Source organism: Homalodisca vitripennis, unplaced genomic scaffold, assembly GCF_021130785.1.
Source record: "Homalodisca vitripennis isolate AUS2020 unplaced genomic scaffold, UT_GWSS_2.1 ScUCBcl_2735;HRSCAF=7788, whole genome shotgun sequence".
Taxonomy (NCBI): domain Eukaryota; kingdom Metazoa; phylum Arthropoda; class Insecta; order Hemiptera; family Cicadellidae; genus Homalodisca; species Homalodisca vitripennis.
Window position 1 is genome coordinate 1 of NW_025778851.1, and position 21,541 is coordinate 21,541.

Sequence of the window (21,541 nt, forward strand, 5' to 3'; positions counted from 1 at the left end):
CACACAGGTTTACTGCCTCCAGCACGTACAAGGATACAACCGTCAGGAATTGAGAGGTTGATAAAAGCTGGTCGACAACTCTCTCTTGGCTGTAAGTCAGCAAGTGTTCTCACTGCTTTTTTCTGTGTTACCAGCACACGTTGGAGATTTCCTGCAGATGAATTACCCCAGACCAGGAGACCATAGCGAAGGTTCGATTCAAATAAAGCAAAGTAGGCTGTTTTTGCAGAGGGTACATCACTTATTGATTTTATTCTTTTAACAACATACAGTCCAGTACCTAATTTCCTGCACAGGTTGTCAATGTGCGTTGTCCATTTGAGATCTTCATCTATTGTCACTCCCAAGTACTTTGCCTCTGATGCTGCTTGGACGTTAGGCAGGTGCACAGTTTGTTCCTTTTTTGGGCCCAATATGAGTTGCTGGGTTTTAGCTTCATTAACTACCAGGTTATTAATATGGCAGTACTGTACCGCCATGTTCATTGCAGTGAATGACTCTATCTCCAGGTTTTCTGGGGTTCTAATCGGCTAAAAGTAGAACGGTATCATCTGCATACATCAGAGTTTTGTAGCAAATTCATCTAAGTACTTAGGTAAATCGTTCGTAAATAGAGTAAAGAGTACAGGACCCAGAACTGATCCTTGGGGGACGCCCCTTAGAACTGGAAGTGGACTGGATCTGATGTGTGCAATTTTATTGTTTTGAGTATGCCGGATTTCAACTACCTGTTCTCTATTGGTTAGGTAACTCCTGAACCACTCAGCTTTCAGTGCCCCGTACTCCCATGGTATTTAGTTTTGGTCAGCAGTTGTTCATGGTCAAGGGTGTCAAAGGCTTTGCTTAAATCTAAGAATATTGCTGTTGTTGTATTTTTAGCTTCTATTTGATCTATTACGTATTCAATAAAACTAGTACAATAAATACTACTTGTGTACAAATAATATGTCTACTTAGTTAGTTACCAAGCCAAATAAGAATACAAAAAATAAATATAAAAGTAATTTATGTATTATAGGTTTGTTACTTACACTTACAAAATTTTGAATTCTGATTAATTAATGGCCGAGGGACAATAGAACACACCACATCTAATTTAGGTTATTTTAAAGCTACGCCTATACTTTGTATACGTACAGTTACATAGGTGGTCATGATGGAAGCAAGGTACAGTAGACTCTCTTTAACACGATCCTCAATAGCATAACTTCGATAACACATGCATTTTTCTTAACTTCTAATTTTGGTAGTTCATTAAAAGTATTTAAAGAAATTACTTTGACCTAAAAAAAACTTATTTTTAAACCTCAATGGCACAGACTTTTTCTTAGTTCTGGTCAAAACTCCTCTAAGCAAGTATTTTTACGTAAAAATACCTTTATAGCATGGGTTCGCATTTTTCAATGCATTCTCAGCCAATGACATGTTTTGAGGTAAACATTCTTGGGCACAAAACACTCCCATCCGTCCCTATACAGTACACGTGTCATCCATGAATTACTGTAATAAGTCACAGCTATGTGTGTGATGCCAAAAACCTGTGAAGTTTTGAAGTGTTTTATGAGCAAAATAGACTCTATTAGTGAATGCGTTGTGAAATCTATTAATGAGATAATGCCTTGAATCACAGTCATGTAACACATGATAATAAATATTTTTTTTACTCACATGCTATTTACAACTGTACAAAATATAGTACATTAGCTGTAGCAAAGTCAAATACCAAAAAGAAATATTTTTCCCTACTCTTGTGTTTTAATTTTTATCAATTGTTACAGTGTAGTAATTTATACATGTACAATTAAATGTTATGTACAATTAAACGGCTGATCCAAAATGCACATGCTATAAAGGTTTCTAGATAAACCAGTGTGACCTTGATACCACAGACAATAACAAGAATGTTTCCCAAATCCCCTTGAGACTTGCTATTGAGGTTTTACTGTATTTCCATATTACTCCATAATTGATTATACTCGCAATTAGGAAAAGCATAACCACATGAGTTACATACGAGGACTAGTACCGCCATCTTGGCATCAGAATGTTCCTACACTCAGTACGCAACCAGCCTTAATAGATTGTTCATCGTGCCTATCATACTTTGTGTACAGTGGAATATTGAAATGAGCACTGGAAATGCCTATGAAATTTGGGAAAATGCCACCAGTTGTGAAGTGCAATCTGTGATAATGTTTTAGTTTCGCGAAAAATGACAAACCAATTGAAATGTATCACCAGACTTGTAATGTGTACAGTCAAAGAATAGTAAGTGAAAGCCGAGTGAATGCGTCTGTTGAAAAATGTAAGTGATGCAGCAAATCTTTGCTTTTTTGTGGTCTTCCATTAGGATTTTCGGAATCCACCTGGCACAAAACTTGTAACTAAGTATACCAACCACAATTTCATTAACTAAACTCCGTGAAAGTTAGGGGAAATGTTCTGAGAGTTTTATAATCTTGAAATGACATTTTTTACGGATTGTTTCGTTGATTTTCTCCACCAATTCATCACTCACATGATTAGGCTTACCACTCTGATGCTCATTGTGAACACTGATTTGTCCATTTTTTAAATCAATTCGCCACTACCTCACTTGGTTTTCACTTATTAGGCCGTACACATCACAAATTTCGCTACAAATTATATATTCTTTACCAACAAAAACCTTATCACAGATCACAATTCACAAGCAGGATTTTCAATTGCAGCGCTCATTTCAACACTCCACTGTATACAAAGTACGATGCACAATCTACCACACAACACTCTTGACGCCAAGATGGTGGCCCATAGCCCATTACCATGCCATGTCAAAACATCTATTACTTTCTGGACAGCCCTTATCATCCAAAATCACCCCTAACAATTATAAAAATCCTTAAATAAACCACAGAGTACAAATAAATCACTATTGTAAGACATTAGTGTTTCGAACGTTAAACTTTCTACTTTCTAGTCTTTACATCCTATGGAGGATGGTCTACAAAGAGTTCAGAGAAACATTTTAATGTAAGCATAGCCCAAGATGTACATTATTTTAAACAAACAATATATAATGTAAAGATTCAATAACTACCTTAAAAACTATTTCTTAGGTCCAGTATTCATGTACTAAGTTAAACTTTCACAATATGAGCCAAGACAAGAATATTAAACCACTTAGAACAGGACCTACATTGTAAATGTTTCAAACAAAACCAGTGTACTTTTTATAAAGAGTGAACCTTTTCAGATTAGATTTGCGGCATTAGACTCTACTAATAGAGACATTTAATTTGATGTACTACTTGACCTATGCTCTCATTTAAGGTTTCCTTCTGACTCTTTGCGGGCCATCCCTCTGACATGATAAAAGTAGATTTATAGGTGCAGTAATGTTGTACCAAGTTTTATTAGTTTACCTGTATTCGTTCAGGGGTTGCACAGGATAAAAAAAAGTATTTCCAATTAGTGTTTTATGTATGTAGAAGAACATTTACTTTGGTTCATAAGTTTTTCAAATGCCTTAGCACAGGACTGTGGTGTTTGATACATACAGAGTGTTGGCCTACAGGTTACGGAGAGAGCCCTTACCTTACTGCCACTTCCATTGAAAGTCATACACTCCCCTTCCCACCCCTAGTCGTGTTTCATCTGGCTCCCATACTTATTTTGATGTGCCATTAAGTACCACGCTATAGCATAGTGTGGTATATCTGACAGAGCTCATTGTTAACACTGTGCACTCGTATCTCTTAGTTTTAGTTCATACATTTGTTTAATAAGCAAACAACCATTTTGTTCCTTTTCTTGGGTTAAAATATACTGTGTGTGTGTATTGTGATACATTTTGTAGTAACCTACTGTATTTTGACAGTTATAATTTGCGAGTACGAAAAGTTGACTGTGTGGTTCATCACAGATAAGTTTATAAAAATTAAATATTCATTTTAACAGCCAAATTTTGTCCTAAATTATAAAAAAAATATAATGGAAATAGTCTGAGCAAGTCACCTCACAAAATACATGTTTAAAACACAAATTATCAAAGCGTGGCATATTGATAAGAATGAGACAAACATTATAACACGTCCTATGAATTCCATAATGGAAATCTCTGCTTTGGTTTTTTTTTATTTTGATGGGACAATTCATACATCTGAAGGATAAGTGATATGAAAGAATTTAGTATTTTAATTCACTGGTGTATTAAGGAACTTTATCCCAACTTTAAATCCATTGATTACACAGGCCAACGATGAAAAAACTTTTTTACTAAAAATACCTTATTCTAATGTTTTTTAGGTCGCTGAATCCAAATATGATGCTTAAAAAAGCTGTATCACCCACAATTTCTTTAAATTTTGAAGTTAGCATTTTTTTTAACTAAGCGATTTTCTACAGAGTTTAAATATAATCAAAAAAGTAGAGGTAATGGACTTAAATTGTGTTGGTAGCACTGCTGAAACACACTAAAAGATCAAAAAAGGTAGATTCCATTTGAACGTTAACAGCTGAATGTTTGTTTACTGTCAATCTAACCTCACTTTCACGGTTTTTTGTACACGTGCTCAACACAATGTCTAACCGCGGTTGTAAAAACTCTGTTGACAGTTTTTGTTATATTTGTGGTGAGTTTGTGATTAAAAAAACACCAAAGAAACATTACGGACTTTGTGAAAAAGGTTTATCGATCATACTTTGGAACTTTACTTGGAGATCAGGATAAATATTGGGCGCCGCATAAGGTATGTTATGTAATGTGTTGAAGATCTAAGAAAATGGTCAAAAAAGGAAAAAAATTCCTTCAAATTTGCTGTTTCTATGATATGGAGAGAGCCAAGAAATCATTCTGATGATTGTTACTTTTGCAGTGTTGATGTAACTAGTCACAACTCAAAAAATAAGAAGGTAATAAGCTACCCTAACCTTATGTCTGCCATCCGACCAGTGAAACACGGTCAAGATTTGCCGGTCCCTGAACCTCCAGATGATTTGGATTCCATTCAAACTGAACCATCTTATGATGTAGAATCTGAGTTAGATGAACAAGATGATGAAGAATTTCGATGTATTACAGAAAATGTAGAAGCCTAAATTGTTTACTAGATTGAACTTAATGACTTGGTTAGGGATCTAGGCTTAACTAAAGAAAAAGCTGAATTGCTTGGCTCTAGACTAAAAGAAAAGAACTTGTTGGGTGCTGGAACCAGCCTTTATGTGTATAGAAAGAGAGAGCAAACAATTTTCAAAGTTTTTTGTACAAGATGGTGATTTGGTGTACTGTACAGACATTCCCAGGTCTGATGAATGAATTTGGTGTTGAGTACAAAAAGGAAGACTGGAGGCTGTTCATTGACTCATCCAAAAGAAGTTTAAAGGCTGTTTTATTACACAATGGAAAACCAGTACGCATCTATACCTGTTGGTCATTCTGTACACATGAAAGAAAGCTATGAAAACCTAGAAATAGTGCTGAATAAAATAGGCTATGTGATCATGGTTGGATGATATGTGGTGATTTAAAAGTAACATGTATGCTACTTGGTCAACAAGGTGGTTTTACCAAGTTTCCATGTTTCTTGTGTGAATGGGACAGTAGGGCTAGAGATCAACATTGGTGCAAAAAGAACTGGCCTGCTAGGGAATCTTTAAAAACCAGGTGAAAAGAACATTCTTCGCAAAAAAACCTCGTAAATCCAAAAAAAGTGCTCCTACCACCTCTTCACATAAAGTTAGGCCTCATGAAACAGTTTGTCAAGGCTTCGCCTAAAGATGGGCCCATGTTTTATGTATCTCTGCCTAAAGTTTCCACACCTTTCAGAAGCTAAACTGGAAGAAGGAGTCTTTGTCGGACCAGACATTAGAAAAATGATGTTAGACCTTAACTTTGAATCGACAATGACCTCAAATGAGAAAGAAGCATGGGTGTCATTCAAGCAAGTGGTTACCAAGTTCTTGGGGAATAAAAAAGATCCAGAATATGTTGCTATTGTTGCTAACATGTTAAAGGAACTTTAAAAAGTTAGGATGTTTGATGAGCCTGAAAGTTCACTTCCTGAACAGTCATCTTTATTACTTCCCGGAAAACTTGAGCGATGTAAGTGAGGAGCAAGGAGAGCGTTTTCACCAGGACATTAAACTGATGGAAAAACGCTATCAGGGCCGCTGGGAACACTAACATGATGGGGGACTACTGTTGGTCACTTCACAGAGAAGTTCAGCAGGCGACTCATCGTAGAAAAAGCTACACAAGAAGTTTCAAAGAAAAGAGGGAAAGAAAATACAAACCAATCCCAGATGACTAATGGAACCTGTATTATACACATGTATAACTCTTTCAAGTAACCTATTGTATTAATATATTCAATAATTATGATGTAAACATAGTGTTTCATTAATTTCACCATATACCGTATTTATACTACATAAGAAACTACATAAAAATGTATACTACATAAAAACCCAAATTGCAGAAAAAACTAATGGGTGATACAAAAAAACTAAGGCCAGATTTGGATTAAGCACATAAAAAATCTATAAAAATCAGCTATTAAAGTAAAAAAAGTTTTCACAAAAAAATTTTTCGTTGGCCTGTGAATTATTTATCTTTATAGATTATTCAAGAGCTCATTAGCCCTGATTTCAAAATAATGCCAATGCCTAGTTATGATTTCACATTTTAATACAAACATGCCTTTTACGGAAACTTCTAAAAACATGTACCTAAAGTCATACAAATGTTCTTCTTTAAATGTTATGCAATATTTTTCAATCACACTAAGGTTCAGCTTGGTAACTGTCAAAATTGTATGATTTAACCTGGCCATGACTTGTGTAAAGTCACAATTTTTTTTACTACAATTGACAACCCTCAGTCTAGATATTATAGATAAATATTTGCATCAATAGGTCAGTTTAAAGTGTTGGTTTACAATGCTGGATGACATGATAGTCCTTCAAGGTAAATTTAACAATTTCCTCATAATTCTAAAATCTTATTGATACTTACCAACTTATCCTTTGTCAAAATTGTTGAATCCTTAACAGCTAACTGCTTTTGAAGTGATGCCATCTGTTCTTTGAGCTGTGTCATGGCCACAACGTGGTCAGACGAGTTCGGGTCCAAGGGGTCACCGGGTGGCTTCATTCGAGGCATCTTGGCGGGAGGTTGGGAGTTGGTCCCAGTGTTGCCCCCACCAGTATCAGGATTGTTATTGTCAGCCCCTCCTCCTGTCGTGACTCCTATCTTGGTCACATCCACTCGGTTCGGCCGCTTGTTGTGACCTCTTAACCTAGAAAGTTCAGAAATAATTTTTTAATGTAAACATCACTTGGTTGGATCAAAGATTATGCAAGGAAAACAGCAGTTATATAACAATCCTACCTGTGTCAAAAAACCATAATGATTACATTTTATGATAGGCTTTAATTTGCTAAATAAATAAGTAAGACTGCACATTCTCATCATATAAATTTGGTTAAGGATTTTTGTATTTCATTTAATTATAATCAATTGTATTTCATTCAATTTTATATTGAATACAAGACTTTGTTTTAGCTGACACAAACAATTATCAAGATACTCACTTGACTTCCTTGTTTTTTTTTCGCTGCCTTTTGAGCCATCATTTTATTATGTGCTCGTCTCTCTGCATCAGACTGTTTTGTTTTAGCCAAGGCTCTCTTGAAGGACAGAGTGCAAAGCCAGCACAGCAACTTGCCATCGACCTAAAACAATAAACTCTCATGCACTGGATAAACTAACGTTAGGTAGAATTTAACTTCATCAACGTTTATGTTTGGTCTTATATGCATGAATCTTTACCAAAGATTTTCATTGCGAGATAATAATTTTTAGTAGCAAAGATTGATTACAATCATGATACATTCATTGTGATCATGTTCTCAACAACTATTATGAAACAAAATGGCTGAGATAAAATATATTATATAACACGATTATTGGTAGATTTTCATTATTGATGAATAGTACATACCTAAAATGTGTATAATCAATCTAATTCTGAAATAACTGTTATTTAGTACGTCAAACCGTTTGAACATTTAGTTTACAATTTTTTTTTTATAAACCTTTCATTTTTTTCCTTATAATTCCACAGCTTGGTTCGTTCCTTATAATCTGAAATGTAGGTTAATTTGGAGTCTGTATAGTGCAATAAACATGTGATTAATGAAATGTCATAGTTTGTATTGGTACAAACATGTTGTTTGTACTCTAAAGTTGAAAAGTTTGTAACAGCCATTGGAATTTTTGACACAATTGCTGGGGCAGGCTGGGCAGGAACTCATTGCCTCAGGGTGAGCCCATTAATGGGAGGGGGAAGGTTGTGTTGCTTACGGCGTGTAGTGCCGGTTCCACAGTTTCTTTTCGCACAAACTGTTTTCAGTTCGCCATCTTGGTTTCATTTTCGTGAGCCCATTAATGGGAGGGGGAAGGTTTGTGTTGCTTACGGCGTTGTAGTGCCGGTTCCACAGTTTCTTTTCGTACAAAACTGTTTTTCAGTTCGCCATCTTGGTTCATTTTCTCTGATGTGTTGTGTTTATTGTATTGTGACTGTGTATATGTAACTATAGGCCAATGGAGCAGGGGTTTTGAACTCATTGCCTCAGGGTGAGCCCATTAATGGGAGGGGGGGAAGGTTGTGTTGCTTACGGCGTGTAGTGCCGGTTCCACAGTTTCTTTTCGTACAAACTGTTTTCAGTTCGCCATCTTGGTTCATTTTCTCTGATGTGTTGTGTTTATTGTATTGTGACTGTGTATATGTAACTATAGGCCAATGGAGCAGGGGTTTTGAACTCATTGAACAATTGTTTTCTGACAAAGAAGAATTCGATTCAGAAAGTTCTGATGAAGACATTTATGAACATTGTGTGGGAATGGATATTGTTGTTGGGGGGATGAAAGGTGAGTGATATTTTTTTATGTGGGGTGGAGGCTGAAAAACCAGTGAGCATTGAACACGGACTGGACAAGGATCAACACCAGCTGTGGTCAGCTGCTATTCCAGCCCCGGAAATGATGTAATCAATTTGTTCACAAGGGGTCCTCGACACCTTCAATTGACATTTTGGACCCCCCAGACATCATTTTTGGGTGAGTAACACAATTAAAATTTTTCCACATATTGCGGTCACACGTCGTTCTATTTCCTGCAGCAAATGTGTTAAGCCATCTTGCGAACCTCTGGTTGGAGATTTTAAGTGACAATGTTTGTGTTTGACCAATGCATTCTCAATTATCAGTCTAACTGAAAACTTTGTAGTTACACTGTGATTATGAGTTCAGTCCTTTTATATCTGTATTTGAGATTAATAGTTACAATATCAACATCTAATAACTAAAAATCATGAAAAATATACTCTTTTTTCAAGAAACCTAGACACAACATTAATTTTAATAACAATATAAAAAAAAAACTCTCAATGACGACAAGGCTGTTTAGCTACATTAGTGATTTTCTATTAATCAATAGAATTATAATAAATGTAAGAGGACATGAGCTGGTTCAGAGTTGTTAGGCCACGCTCTAAATAAGCCGCACCTATGAGGACTAACTAATATAAAATAGTATTTGGGTCCATATAAAGTGGGTTGTTATAATTTTGAAAATTACCCCATTGACAACTTATTCATAATGATTGCATATCTATTTAAAGGTTTTGATTAACCATGCACTCATATGATATTGTTCATGCATGTAAATAAAACAAAAGCCTTTGTATTATAAATTAATAAAATCAGGCACAAATCTGAATTAAGAAATAGTGTAGTGCTTTTTTCATCTTGTGAGTGATAAGAGTTTTAAGATAATATGGAAAGTGATAGACTAGTATTTTATTTTGTGTACATTGTATTATTTAAAAATGGGAATTGAATAAGTATAGATCACTATTATTTGACCCAAGATAAAGATTAGTATTCAATACTTTTTTTATTATTTGAATGTTCATGTTTAGGCCCAAAACTAATACCACATTCAAAACCTAACAAATAATGAAAATTACTCATTAACTAGATCCAATAAACAAAAGACCATTTACAATATGTGGTTAATCAGGAATTAGGAAAATAAAAAATCACTTCTCTAGTTTCAATTCAAGATGTGTCAGCGGTTAAGAGTGAGTAGTATCAAAGTTATGTTTTTGCTTGATTACATTTTCAAGTAAATCTGGATATCTGTATTATTATTCACTCATATTTCTTTCAATGTTCAGTTTCATTAAAACCATACACTTCATTGATAGATATTTGTGAACAACACTAGAGATGTTGAACAGTGCTGTATTTCACGTAATTCACACTGTGTCGTATATAATTGTAGTATAAAGTGTCATTTTATTTGTTTAAGGAAATAATACTTGCATACAATTTCTTATCATACTTTGTAAATCATAAATAATATGTAACATGATTAGTTAGGCCAGATTTGTTATGTACTTAGAGAAGATACAGCAAAACTTAAGATAATTCAAACTTCAAGAGACTGATAAAAAATTGATGTTAAATTTATGGAAGTTTTTTAGCGCAAGTGGCATATCTCAGAGGATTCTGACACACTCACTTGTAAAAACCTTGTGACTCACTCTACTCAGTCCGTATGGCAATAGCCTGTGTCCGTACATAGTCAGTTTACTACATACAGTATTAGGCAATATGCATTGTAATGTTGCTTTGTTTACTTTTAGAAATTCTGGCTTCCAAATTATGTGTAATGGACACAAAGATATTCGAAGAAAAATATGAACTAACAAACTGACGACATATCAGTAAATCACATAATCTTCACCACTTAACTGAGTTGTTGTGATTGTCAAACTAGTTTAAAATGCAATCAGTTTGGTTTATTCATGACTTGCATATTGTGAACAGAACCACAAAAATTATTTGATATCAATCTTGGTATTTAAGAGGGCAAACCCTACAAGTTGGGATTAAATTACACTCTATAGTTACACATATAAAAGTCGCTTATTTTCTTTTTTAACGATAAACAAGTTATACATTTTTTTGTTTTTGGAAGTTTCCAATCCAAATTATTTTTCAAACAACGTATTTTATCATACTTTATATAACTACAGTTACTTGATTGATACTTAACAATAACAGAGCCAAGAGAGTCGTCATCATCCTTGTTGTCGTCACTCTCACCAGCAAAATCTTCATTAAAAAAGTTACAAGTGAAGCAACCCACTTTCATGCACAGAGTATTCTAAGCAAAGCAAACGTAACAACTAAGCAATTATATTGTTCACAACTTAACAATTTTAATTAAACAATTTGACCAAAATAAAAAACTTCATATCAATAAAAAATTACTTTATAACTAAAAACACAAAACTCATTTAACTCCTGATCATCTATGAATGGATTCGGTGTTGTAACCCCATAACAGCATGCAGGCAGACCAATGCTTTTGTAAAACAAGACAACACAAACAAGAAATCCCTCCCTTTAGAGGACTATTTAATATTGTTCAAGTAATCCATTGATAATTCTTGAACTCAAATGCTAGTTTTTCGAAGACTGATCTTTGACAATGGTGTTCTCACACTGCTTACAAGAGTCCATGTGTAGTTTCCAGCACGTTCTAGACACAACTATTAAATCCTAGTGTGAACACTAAACAGATTGTTTATTCGGACCTTGGCAAATTTTAGACTTGAGGATCAGTACTATCAATAGTTAGTCAGTACAATTAAAATAAATATCTAAATGATTCTAAGTCTTTTATTGTCAGCAAAATATAAAAATCACATCTGTTGGAAGAGAATAGAAATAAAGTAATCCACTATTGATTTTTCTTAATAAAGAACTTAAAATCAAAAGATTATTACGGTACTTGAAGTTGGAATTAGAAGGGAATGGGTTTTGTTGTGAAGTTATTACTTTTCAAACCGTCATGGGCAAATGTGCTTGACTTAAGAAATTAGACAAAAACCCAATCATATCAGCTTTAAATATATTTAATATTTTATATAATTATTACCCTTACGGGTTATGTGCAAAAGAGGTTTTAATAAATGGTCAGTGACACAAAGGTCAAGACATTGTTTAGTCTTAGAAAGTAACTTTAGTCAAAAAGTCTAGTAGCTATTACATTTTTAATCAGAAATTAATGTATTTTTCACATCACTTCTTTGTTATACAAATACATTGAAGTAAAATAATTCTTTTTTTGCTTGATAATGTTTTAAAAATATACTAAATTCATAAATTAGAAAATAAAACAAATTTGAAGTTCTTAACTTTTATAATAGAAGTTTTTAGTTTACTAGTTAACTTTACTTTTTATGAGTTAATATTCCTTGAAATGCTATTAGCAATTATATAGAAGTTCAAAAACTTTAAAGCTGAAAAATGTTTATAAATTGTATGTTTTATGGTTTGTATCTTTCATTACAAGGATCCCGAGTTTCATGGTATTTGGATTGATAATAACCTGGTAATAAAACTAAAAAATGGGTCTATTACAGCAGTGACCTGTAAAAGGGTGAATGGTAGATCTAATTTTGAACATTGATGTGTGTGTGTATATATATATATATATTGTAAGAACCAAAATAGTGTTGTTATTGTGACTGAATAATAAGAGATTACAGACCTTGCATTTGCACATCAAGTTGTACATGTCTGTGGAAGTAAATGGGTTAAATTAAATAGCTAATTAGAAAATTTGCACGGGTGTTACCATGATTTCAACAAATTTGTCAGATATACTATATAATAAATTGAAAAATTCTAAAAGTCTCATTACACATCTCTTGACAACTCTCGCTAAAGCACAGTGGATCAATGTGTGGCTTTTGGTACTCTTAAGTATTAACAAAACATAAAATGATATCCCATTGAAGAACACTGATTGTGTTCACACACATTTAAATAACTTACGTTATTCTTGGACTGTATTTAATAATACCAGCTGAACCAAAGAGAAATGTTGAAATAATAACCAAAAGATAGAGTAATATGTCCTCTATTTAGTGATACAAACAAGTTACTGTTTGAAATAGTTCGACTGCTGCCAATAGACGGCATAGGAATACGTGTACTATTTAGGCAAATATGTGAATACTGTCTACATGTGAAAATGCTGCAGCATGCTGAGTCTGACAACTGAGAATGTCACAATGCTACAATGCTGAAAGGTTAATGAACTTGGCATCTCATAGGTTTCTCTAAAAATGCAAATGGGTTTCTCTAATATTACCTTTTTATCTTCATCTTTGCGATCAAAAGCACACTTCTGCTTACACTGTTCACAGGTGACGGGGGGACCATACTTCCTCTCAGAGTTGGTGCAGCGCTGGCACTTGTTGCCAATAAATGCTGCTATTATGTTACAGTACTCGCACGCAGTCGGCTTGCCATAGGCTTTCACATTAACTTCACACTTCTTGCAGATCGTACTTGTATTGACTTTGCTGTAGATAACACACACACACACACCATGGGATTATATCAACAAATTAAAATCTACGGAATAAGAGAGAGTTAGTTGAAAATGAGATTAAAACGCTTCTTTGGATAACAGAACTGCAAGACAAGTAATATTTATCTATAAATCATGTTAATCAAACATTAAAATTGCTCAAATTATTAAAACTACTCCTACTGTATTTAACACATTGGAGTGAGGCTTGAGCACCATTGTGTTTAATTGGACTGTAAGCACAGGAGCACGGCTTTGGTCATTTGTTTAATTCCTGAAGTGAGTACTGTCTGGTTTAAAATACAATAATTATGTTGGTTAGCCTAAAATTAAAACACAGGCTATTTTTTTGTAAATTCTGTTGTCAACCATCGGCATCTGACTAATTTTGCTTTTATCATAAAATTATATTGTTTTACTTTTTAGATTACTTAACTTTATTACATAGGCTGAACACAGATCTAATTAGAGACATTTGTAAAAATATTTTTTTATAAAAATATGTTGTGAGTAGTCTAAATATTTTAATGCGTAAAAATCTTGACAAGGACTCTCCAAACTTGCAAAACTTAAAAATTACTTTTGAACAGATCTTGTATGTATAGTTTTCCCTTGAATTTTACCAATTCAGTGTAACAAAGTTACAATTTATTTTTATTTTATTATTATTAATCAGCCTACTGTAATATGACATGTCTTTATTATGTTGATAGGACTGTGTTATATACTTCTGTTCATATGTTCAAGCGCAAATAATATTATAAAAATATAAAATTAATAAGTTTTACTGATTATAAGCTATTTTTATATGAATAATATTAACATGCATGTGGAAACAATTTTTCCCTTCAGAAACATTTTACAATTAATTTAATAGTAATAAGGAATTAAGTATAATATTTTAATATTATAATTAAATGGTGATTATTATTATTAATTAATATTATAATTATTATACATAATTTTAAAGGTGAAAGAAACAGCTTTCACGTAAAAAAATTTCTTTTAATATCATTTAAGATGATTTAAAGAAAAAAATCCATAGAATTATTCAATCAAGGTAATTATTTTGACATATAAAGGTCTGACTCCAATGCATCAAAATTAGTTTCTATTTTGCTTATATTAAATATTGTACTATAGTAAGATATATAATGTAAACTTGGTTTGCGGCAAATAAACTGTTGTTTATTGCACTTAGGCCTATAAACTTCACATAAATATAAGATTAGTTTCTACAGATAAAACTAGTATTAACACTATTAATCAAGGTTTCTTTACGTTATTAATACACAATAAAGCCAATCAAGGTCTATTTAAGTTATTAATACATAATAAAACCAAACTGTCAGGCTTGCTATGATATAATGAGCTAAAGAAACTACCTTTGATTAACGTTCAATTAAAGACTGAATAATTTGATAATTAATTGTGATCATAATTAAACTAATATTTTTAAGTAAATAGATACTCACTTTGTTTGTTGAAATTCAGATCTACAGTACGTACACTTCACTACAGGAAATGCACCTCTACATTCCTATAACATTAAAAAATAAGTTAATCTTTAACAATTTAAAATCCTGAACTCATCCATACACACTATGTTAACTGATAAGTAAAATAATTTGTATAATCGAAACTGATGAACTTTTTTCACTTTTGTGAAGTATCTGTTGAGGACAGCTTTGCTGTCGAAAGGCCTCACAAAATAAAACAGTACCATTATTAGTTTGTTTGTTGTTTTAAATTACGTGATATTTACAAATCAAGTAACCAATATAAGCTTAATCTTCAAATTTACTGATTATAAAGCCTTCCAATTCTTTGTATGATTCAATTTCAAATTGACTGCATCCTCAGAATAAACCAAAATATGTAAAATAATTTCCTAGTTATTACAATATGATTATTTTGTAAAATACTGAAATCACATATGCATTATGAGCAATTCACTCTGATAAGATAGTTGTCAGTATTCTACCTGTCCAACATTTTAATTCCTTAAAGTTTGGGATTTATTGAAAAAAATTAAAATTTTATAATATTAATGCGCAAAATACTTTTTGTATGCACAAAATTTGAATTTATGTTGTAAAACAAATATTACAGGCTAAAATAACAATTTACATTTGGAATAAACTAAGGAATGATCATAGAAATATGAAAATATTGTCCACTGGAAATATTATCCCTAAAGTTAACTTTTTGTTTGGTAGCTTCATCGATGCCATCACATAATTCTTTTCATGTTACGAGACTGATAAATCACTTTTCTGACAAGTCAAAATTATCCTTATGTTGACAAATGTTAGCAATCTTTTTTACTAACAACTGCTCTTCAAGTATAATACTCTTAAATTCTCTTGATAAGATAATGTTGAAATGTGAATAGAGCAATTGTATTGTGATCAATCATTAAACAAAAATATACTTCTAACATATTGTTTATCTTTGTAATGAAGGAGATTGGTCAGTGGAAACATTGTACTTTATACTTTCAGCAAAGTCACCTATCTCTAAACAATCCGTTGCTTTATGGTTTGCTTAAGTTTCCTTGAAAACTCTTTTAACATAACTAATAACAACTCACTTATTTGATAGCCTTTTCTTGTTGAAAGATATGGTACAATACCTTGAGTTCTATAAGCTGTATGTTAACTTGATCAAGTACTCAAATACATCCAATTCCTCTATTTTTTTCTTTGTCCAAGAATTTAGTAAGTGGCTAAAATTTTAATTTTATCATTTATACTACATGACTTTGAATTTTTCTTTCAATAGTACGAAATATGTCACTAAACTTTCTGTTCCTTTTTTATTTTGATTTTAAGCTTCCAAGCCATTATGAAAAGATTCTTATAGCTTTTACTTTATTGTGCACTTATAATTTTATTGCATTTTCTTTTTAAAGCCGAAATTTGTCTGCTCCTTTATTTTGATTTTAAGCTTCCAAGCCATTATGAAAAGATTTTTTTAGCTTTTACTTTATTGCACTTTCTTTTGAAAGCTGAAATTTGTCAAGTGTTTAATTGTATTTTACATTAAGGGTGACTAGTCCAAAAAAATTGCAAATTGATTCCACCTGATATAAAGGATTTTCCTCAACCTTTTTGATCTAGGGCTATTAACCATAAAACAACTTTGTGATAATAACAATTATTGTTTATTTCTTTTGAAATTCTTAATTTGAAAAGATTATGTTCTTTTAGCATGTTTACTCACTACTACCAATGAATCAATAACACTATTCACAAACTAGTCTATCCATAAAAAAACATGAAAAAACTTCATGTTTATTTAAAACAAGGTAGGAATACACCACACACGTCATCTGTCACACAAAATTGTACACAATTTTAGATACAAAATTTCAAGTTTATAGCTATACTTGTTACTATTTCATATGATAAAATGCAATTTAATTGTACTTGGTTTGTTTACAAATTTATTATTCTGTGAATTTCTTATTGCTATCATGATTACCCATAAAACCTAAGAATAAAGGTTAACACTCAGCCAAATCCTATGCAGTGACATGCATCATCATAGAATTCTATCTTGCCTTATATAGAAATGAAGCTTCATGCAAAATTTCAAGTCAATATGTCAGTTTCTTCTAGAGACATTGTGCAGATTGACAGCAGACATGAAATTTTTCCAACCCCTCAAACGATAGGTTTTGCTAATACTTAGTCAACAAATAAAACTTTATGCAACTTCAATAATTATTACTAAGTTTCATATTTGCACATAGAATATTTAAAGACATATCATACAATTTATAAAAGATAGTGACTAACATTGAAATTTAACTGAAAACACATGATCACTAATCAAAGGCCCAGTACCAACTGAATCTCCTGTCTCAGGCTAATGTCATATTATTAAAATAAAGAATTTCAAGTCAAAGTTACAGCACACTCAAGACATACATGTAGCAACATAATATAAGCAGACTGTTAACACAGTTCTGAGAAGTTATTGAGAAATCTTTTGATACTTACATTCTTTTCAATTTTTAATAGTAAAGTAAGACCTGACATATCGGCTTAAAGTGGCAACAGGGTTGCCTGATATGGAATTGTAGTATTTAGACAATAACAAATTATTTTTAACAAATTTACTACTGATGTTTCACTTTAACAATTGAAGGCACAATAATTAATTATGAAAATGTTTAAAACGCTACTGCACTGAAACCTTGTCACATAACAACTTTATAAATTTATGATCCAGAAAATTAAAAATGTGAAAATTATTAACTGTACATATCTAAGTTTTGAATGTTCATACTACCAGAATAGTAAAATTTTATATTTTTAGTAAATTTTTCATACTAAATCAACGTATTGCAATTGTTATATACGGTAGCACTTACAGAACATTTCTCCATAACTTCACCGAATATGACCCCAGAGGCCAAAACAACAACCAATTCTAAAGTTGATGTATATGCTATATAACATGGAGAAACTATAACTGCCCCCTCACCCCCCCAAAATACCCAAACCAGTTGAAACTTGGTGCAAAACTTTCACTTAAAAAAAAATCACAAATCCGATATTTATGAACCAAGAGAAAAAACAAAAATTGTTGTGGAATGCTTTGTATAAAATTTACTACACATTTGGTAATTAACAAATATTTCTAATTTCCAAATGATTTTGAGAGATTGATTACATATAAGTCACCAAGAAATAGCAATAGAATGCTGAAACAAGTTTAAACTTGATACGACAACTTATACGTAAATATCTCAACTAAGTTCATTCCCCAGCTTGGTATGCCATTTCGTTCTATTATGGTCATTCAAATTTTTGAAAATATTACAACTCTGATATTTATGAAACTAAACAATAAGTAAAGAGTATTCTGGAATGTTTATAATATTTCCTAAATTTATGTTATGAACAATTTTGTTGTATCTTGAACAGTTTTTCGGAATATAATACTCATAACATCTCCTAATATGCAAAACAGCACAATTTCTTTATAAGCATAATATATATGAAATCATATTCAACATTTTATAGTCTTTTGAGTGAGAGCATGAACTGAAATCCGCTCTTAGAGAATTATAACTTCCAGAATATTTTCTAAAAGCATACTTTTGCAGGAAAGAAACTAGAAAAGAAAGGGTTGCCATGCATATAAAAGACTTACTACATCAAAAACAGTCTCTTTGGAGATATCACATCATTTCAAGTCGGAAAACAACACCTAGCTACATTATGTATATATAGATCTCCAGGCAAAAAGCTGAATGAAGGCTTAGACATTCTTTCTAATGTCATTGAAGATTGAAGAAACTCAGGCTGAAAACTCAACATGGGGGATATAAACGTAAACAGCCTAGTGCAAAATAATGAATCATTCAAAAGACTTTTTGGATTGAAATGGGGATTGAAACCCAAAATGATTTATTGGATATATGAAACCATTATAAAACCCAAATGGTTACATAAGCTGCATTAGTGTGGTGGCTAAAATTAGAACAAAAAACCGTTACTAAGAGGCTACAGGGGCTAGCTTGTGTAAGCATCACAGGAGCAATTCATCCTTTCTTTCCATATTCAATCTTTCAAATCCCCTAGTCACTATCATTATGTCCATTCTCTCTTCTCAATTCAATTTGCTTGATCCTTTTTCTTTTATTCCACATTTCCAAATCAAAAAATATCGACCATCATCGTCGTTACTTGACTCAATCTCACCCTCTTCTTCAATCTCAAGATTTCTTCAACTTCTCCTATTCTCCTTTTTCCTCTGGAAGGCTTTCTGCTTGCTTGATTTTTATTTCTTCTCCTTTCTTAGATGTGGAGCATTCATGAACGTTTTCATAAATCCCAATTATTAGGAATCTTCTCGGTCCAAAAAAATATTCCCCATACAATTAGAACCCGGAAATGGGAATAATTTCATAAGTTCCCTCCCACCGGGAATATTCTTGGTCCATATTACTAGTCTTTGTTTAGTTGTATTTATATCTAAATAAGTAATAATCTAATGATAAATAAAAAAAAAAAAACTATCTAAGCTATGTTTATTATTAAATGAAAGAAAAGCAGTGTAACATTTTTTAACTTTTAGCTATTTTAAAAGATAAAGATGTCTGGCAGCTTGTGACACAAATAACGCATGATCATTCATTATACTTGTGGCCATTACTCAAATGCGTGATTTTACTTTGTTTGAATTAATTTTGAACAAAATTCAATGCATTAAAGAGAGTTAGAAATAATTAAACTTAAATAACTTTAGTTAGAATGTTTTTTATTTGATAGTTTTGGTATTTTTAATTTATAATTTAGTTTCTCTAATTCAATTATTGTGGTGGTTGCTTACTATATAGTGCAGCCCTACCTTGTTGATTCCCACCCAGAACCCAATTCTCTACTGGTCCCCTAGTTCGTTGATGTGAAGTAGATACTATGTTAAATCTGAGTTTATTTAACATTAACCATTATACCGATTATTTTCCAATACTTGTTAATGCTTTCCTCACAAATATTTGTGGTATTGACAGTAACAGTCAGGAATATTTTAAAGATGGTTTAAAATAGTTTTAGTTGATGTTCCTAAATAAAATATTTACCTAAATTGTAAACCAAGCACTAGGCCTACTTATGTACAGTACTGTCAACATAGGCTAGGCTATGAGCATACTAGATCTAATAAATTGAGTAAGTTCAATAGGCTACTCTTCTTTGACCAAACTAATTCTGTCAAATTAGTCAAACTAAATACTAGTTTAAATTACAAATAATCAAAACATAGAATTTGTTTAACAATAAAAATTAAAGTTCTGTAATAAGAAGAGGGTTACACCATTATTTTAAGCTTAATAAGACATTACTTTTAATTAGTAGACCTCTATAATCATAATTTAACCACGAAAAACAGTACATTCCAACTTGTGTACGTAGTAAAGTTATTGACCCAAATAACACTATGGAAACTTGGGTTTTAAAGTCTAACCTAATTCATGATAACTTCTATGCTGATTTCTAAGCTAACACTGGGTATATTTGAGAGTTACTTATAAAATGTATTAAATATTGTGGTTGTATTCGTGTATTTTAAAATACACAACTTATTGATTCAAATTAGGCTTAAAAGCAAAAGACGTAGGTTACCTTGCAAAGTTGTTGTCCAGGTGACAGCTCTTCAAAAGGATGTCTTGTGAAGCACCTTGAGCAAGCAAAAAGAGCCGATGAGTTACTCATGATTAAAATATTTATGATTGTTAATTACAACTGTTCTTTATATAGTAAAGTAAAACCAAACAAAACGCAAATGCTCACAAAATTACAATTTACGACTCAAAGACTAGCCACTAGGTTTACTTAAACCGCCATTTTGAAAATAACGATCAGATTCAGGACAAGAAACAAGTGATTCCCAGTATTGCCAACACGTAAAAATATAATAATCATCTGTAAGATTTTAAAACTTATTCCTAGGCCTACGTCTTAAATTACTTCCAAGCCCAAAGTCATGTTTAAATTAAATGAAATAAAATAGTTCTACAGCTCAGTCAGAAAAAGTAGGTAGATTTTGTAACAGGTGAAATACTATTAATTTATTCTGAAAAGATTTACATGTGCTCAATATCTTATAAGCCATTAGAAATAATACAAAATATTGTTCATAATAAAAAATTTATAAAATGTTATAATCATTCCAAAACAGACTAGATTTTTTTTCTCCACGACCATAAATAACAAAGATGAGAATTTCTTAAAGTTTAAATTATGGTGAGACACAGCGTACTAAGAGAGCCAAGGAACTTAGTTGAGAGATATTTAAACCGTAAATTTGTGTATAAGTTTAAACTCATTTCAAAATTTATTCCTATAGCCTATAGCGAGAAAAAGAAATTCAATTTCGATTTACGTATGATCAATATCGAAAAGGCCGTTCAAGATACCAATTGTATTTTATGAAAGGTTTAGTAAATCCTATATACATTCCATAAAAACATTCGGGTTTTTTCTCTAGGTTGATAAATAACAGAGTTGTGGATACTTTAAAATTGTATAGCCAGTTATGTACCCAGCGTCAGATAATTTTTAGTGCTTAAACCCAATGCAACAAGGGTT

General features: G+C 32.0%; 1 protein-coding gene across 2 annotated transcripts; it reads right to left on the bottom strand.

Moving 5' to 3' along the window:
- Positions 1–7,199: 7,199 nt before the first annotated feature.
- On the bottom strand, positions 7,200–20,822 carry LOC124372191 (protein FAM76A-like). Of its 2 annotated transcripts, XM_046830558.1 has the most exons (6): positions 20,576–20,822; positions 14,912–14,976; positions 13,215–13,428; positions 11,106–11,216; positions 7,573–7,713; positions 7,200–7,277 (listed from the first exon to the last, which is right to left on the bottom strand). In XM_046830558.1, exons 1-6 carry the CDS (start codon positions 20,663–20,665, stop codon positions 7,203–7,205), a joined length of 696 nt encoding a protein of 231 aa, XP_046686514.1. In that variant the 5' UTR covers positions 20,666–20,822; the 3' UTR covers positions 7,200–7,202. The 2 variants fall into 2 exon arrangements, with proteins under 2 accessions (XP_046686514.1, XP_046686515.1); XM_046830559.1 differs by lacking the exon at positions 11,106–11,216 and having other exon boundaries at positions 20,576–20,820.
- Positions 20,823–21,541: the final 719 nt, after the last annotated feature.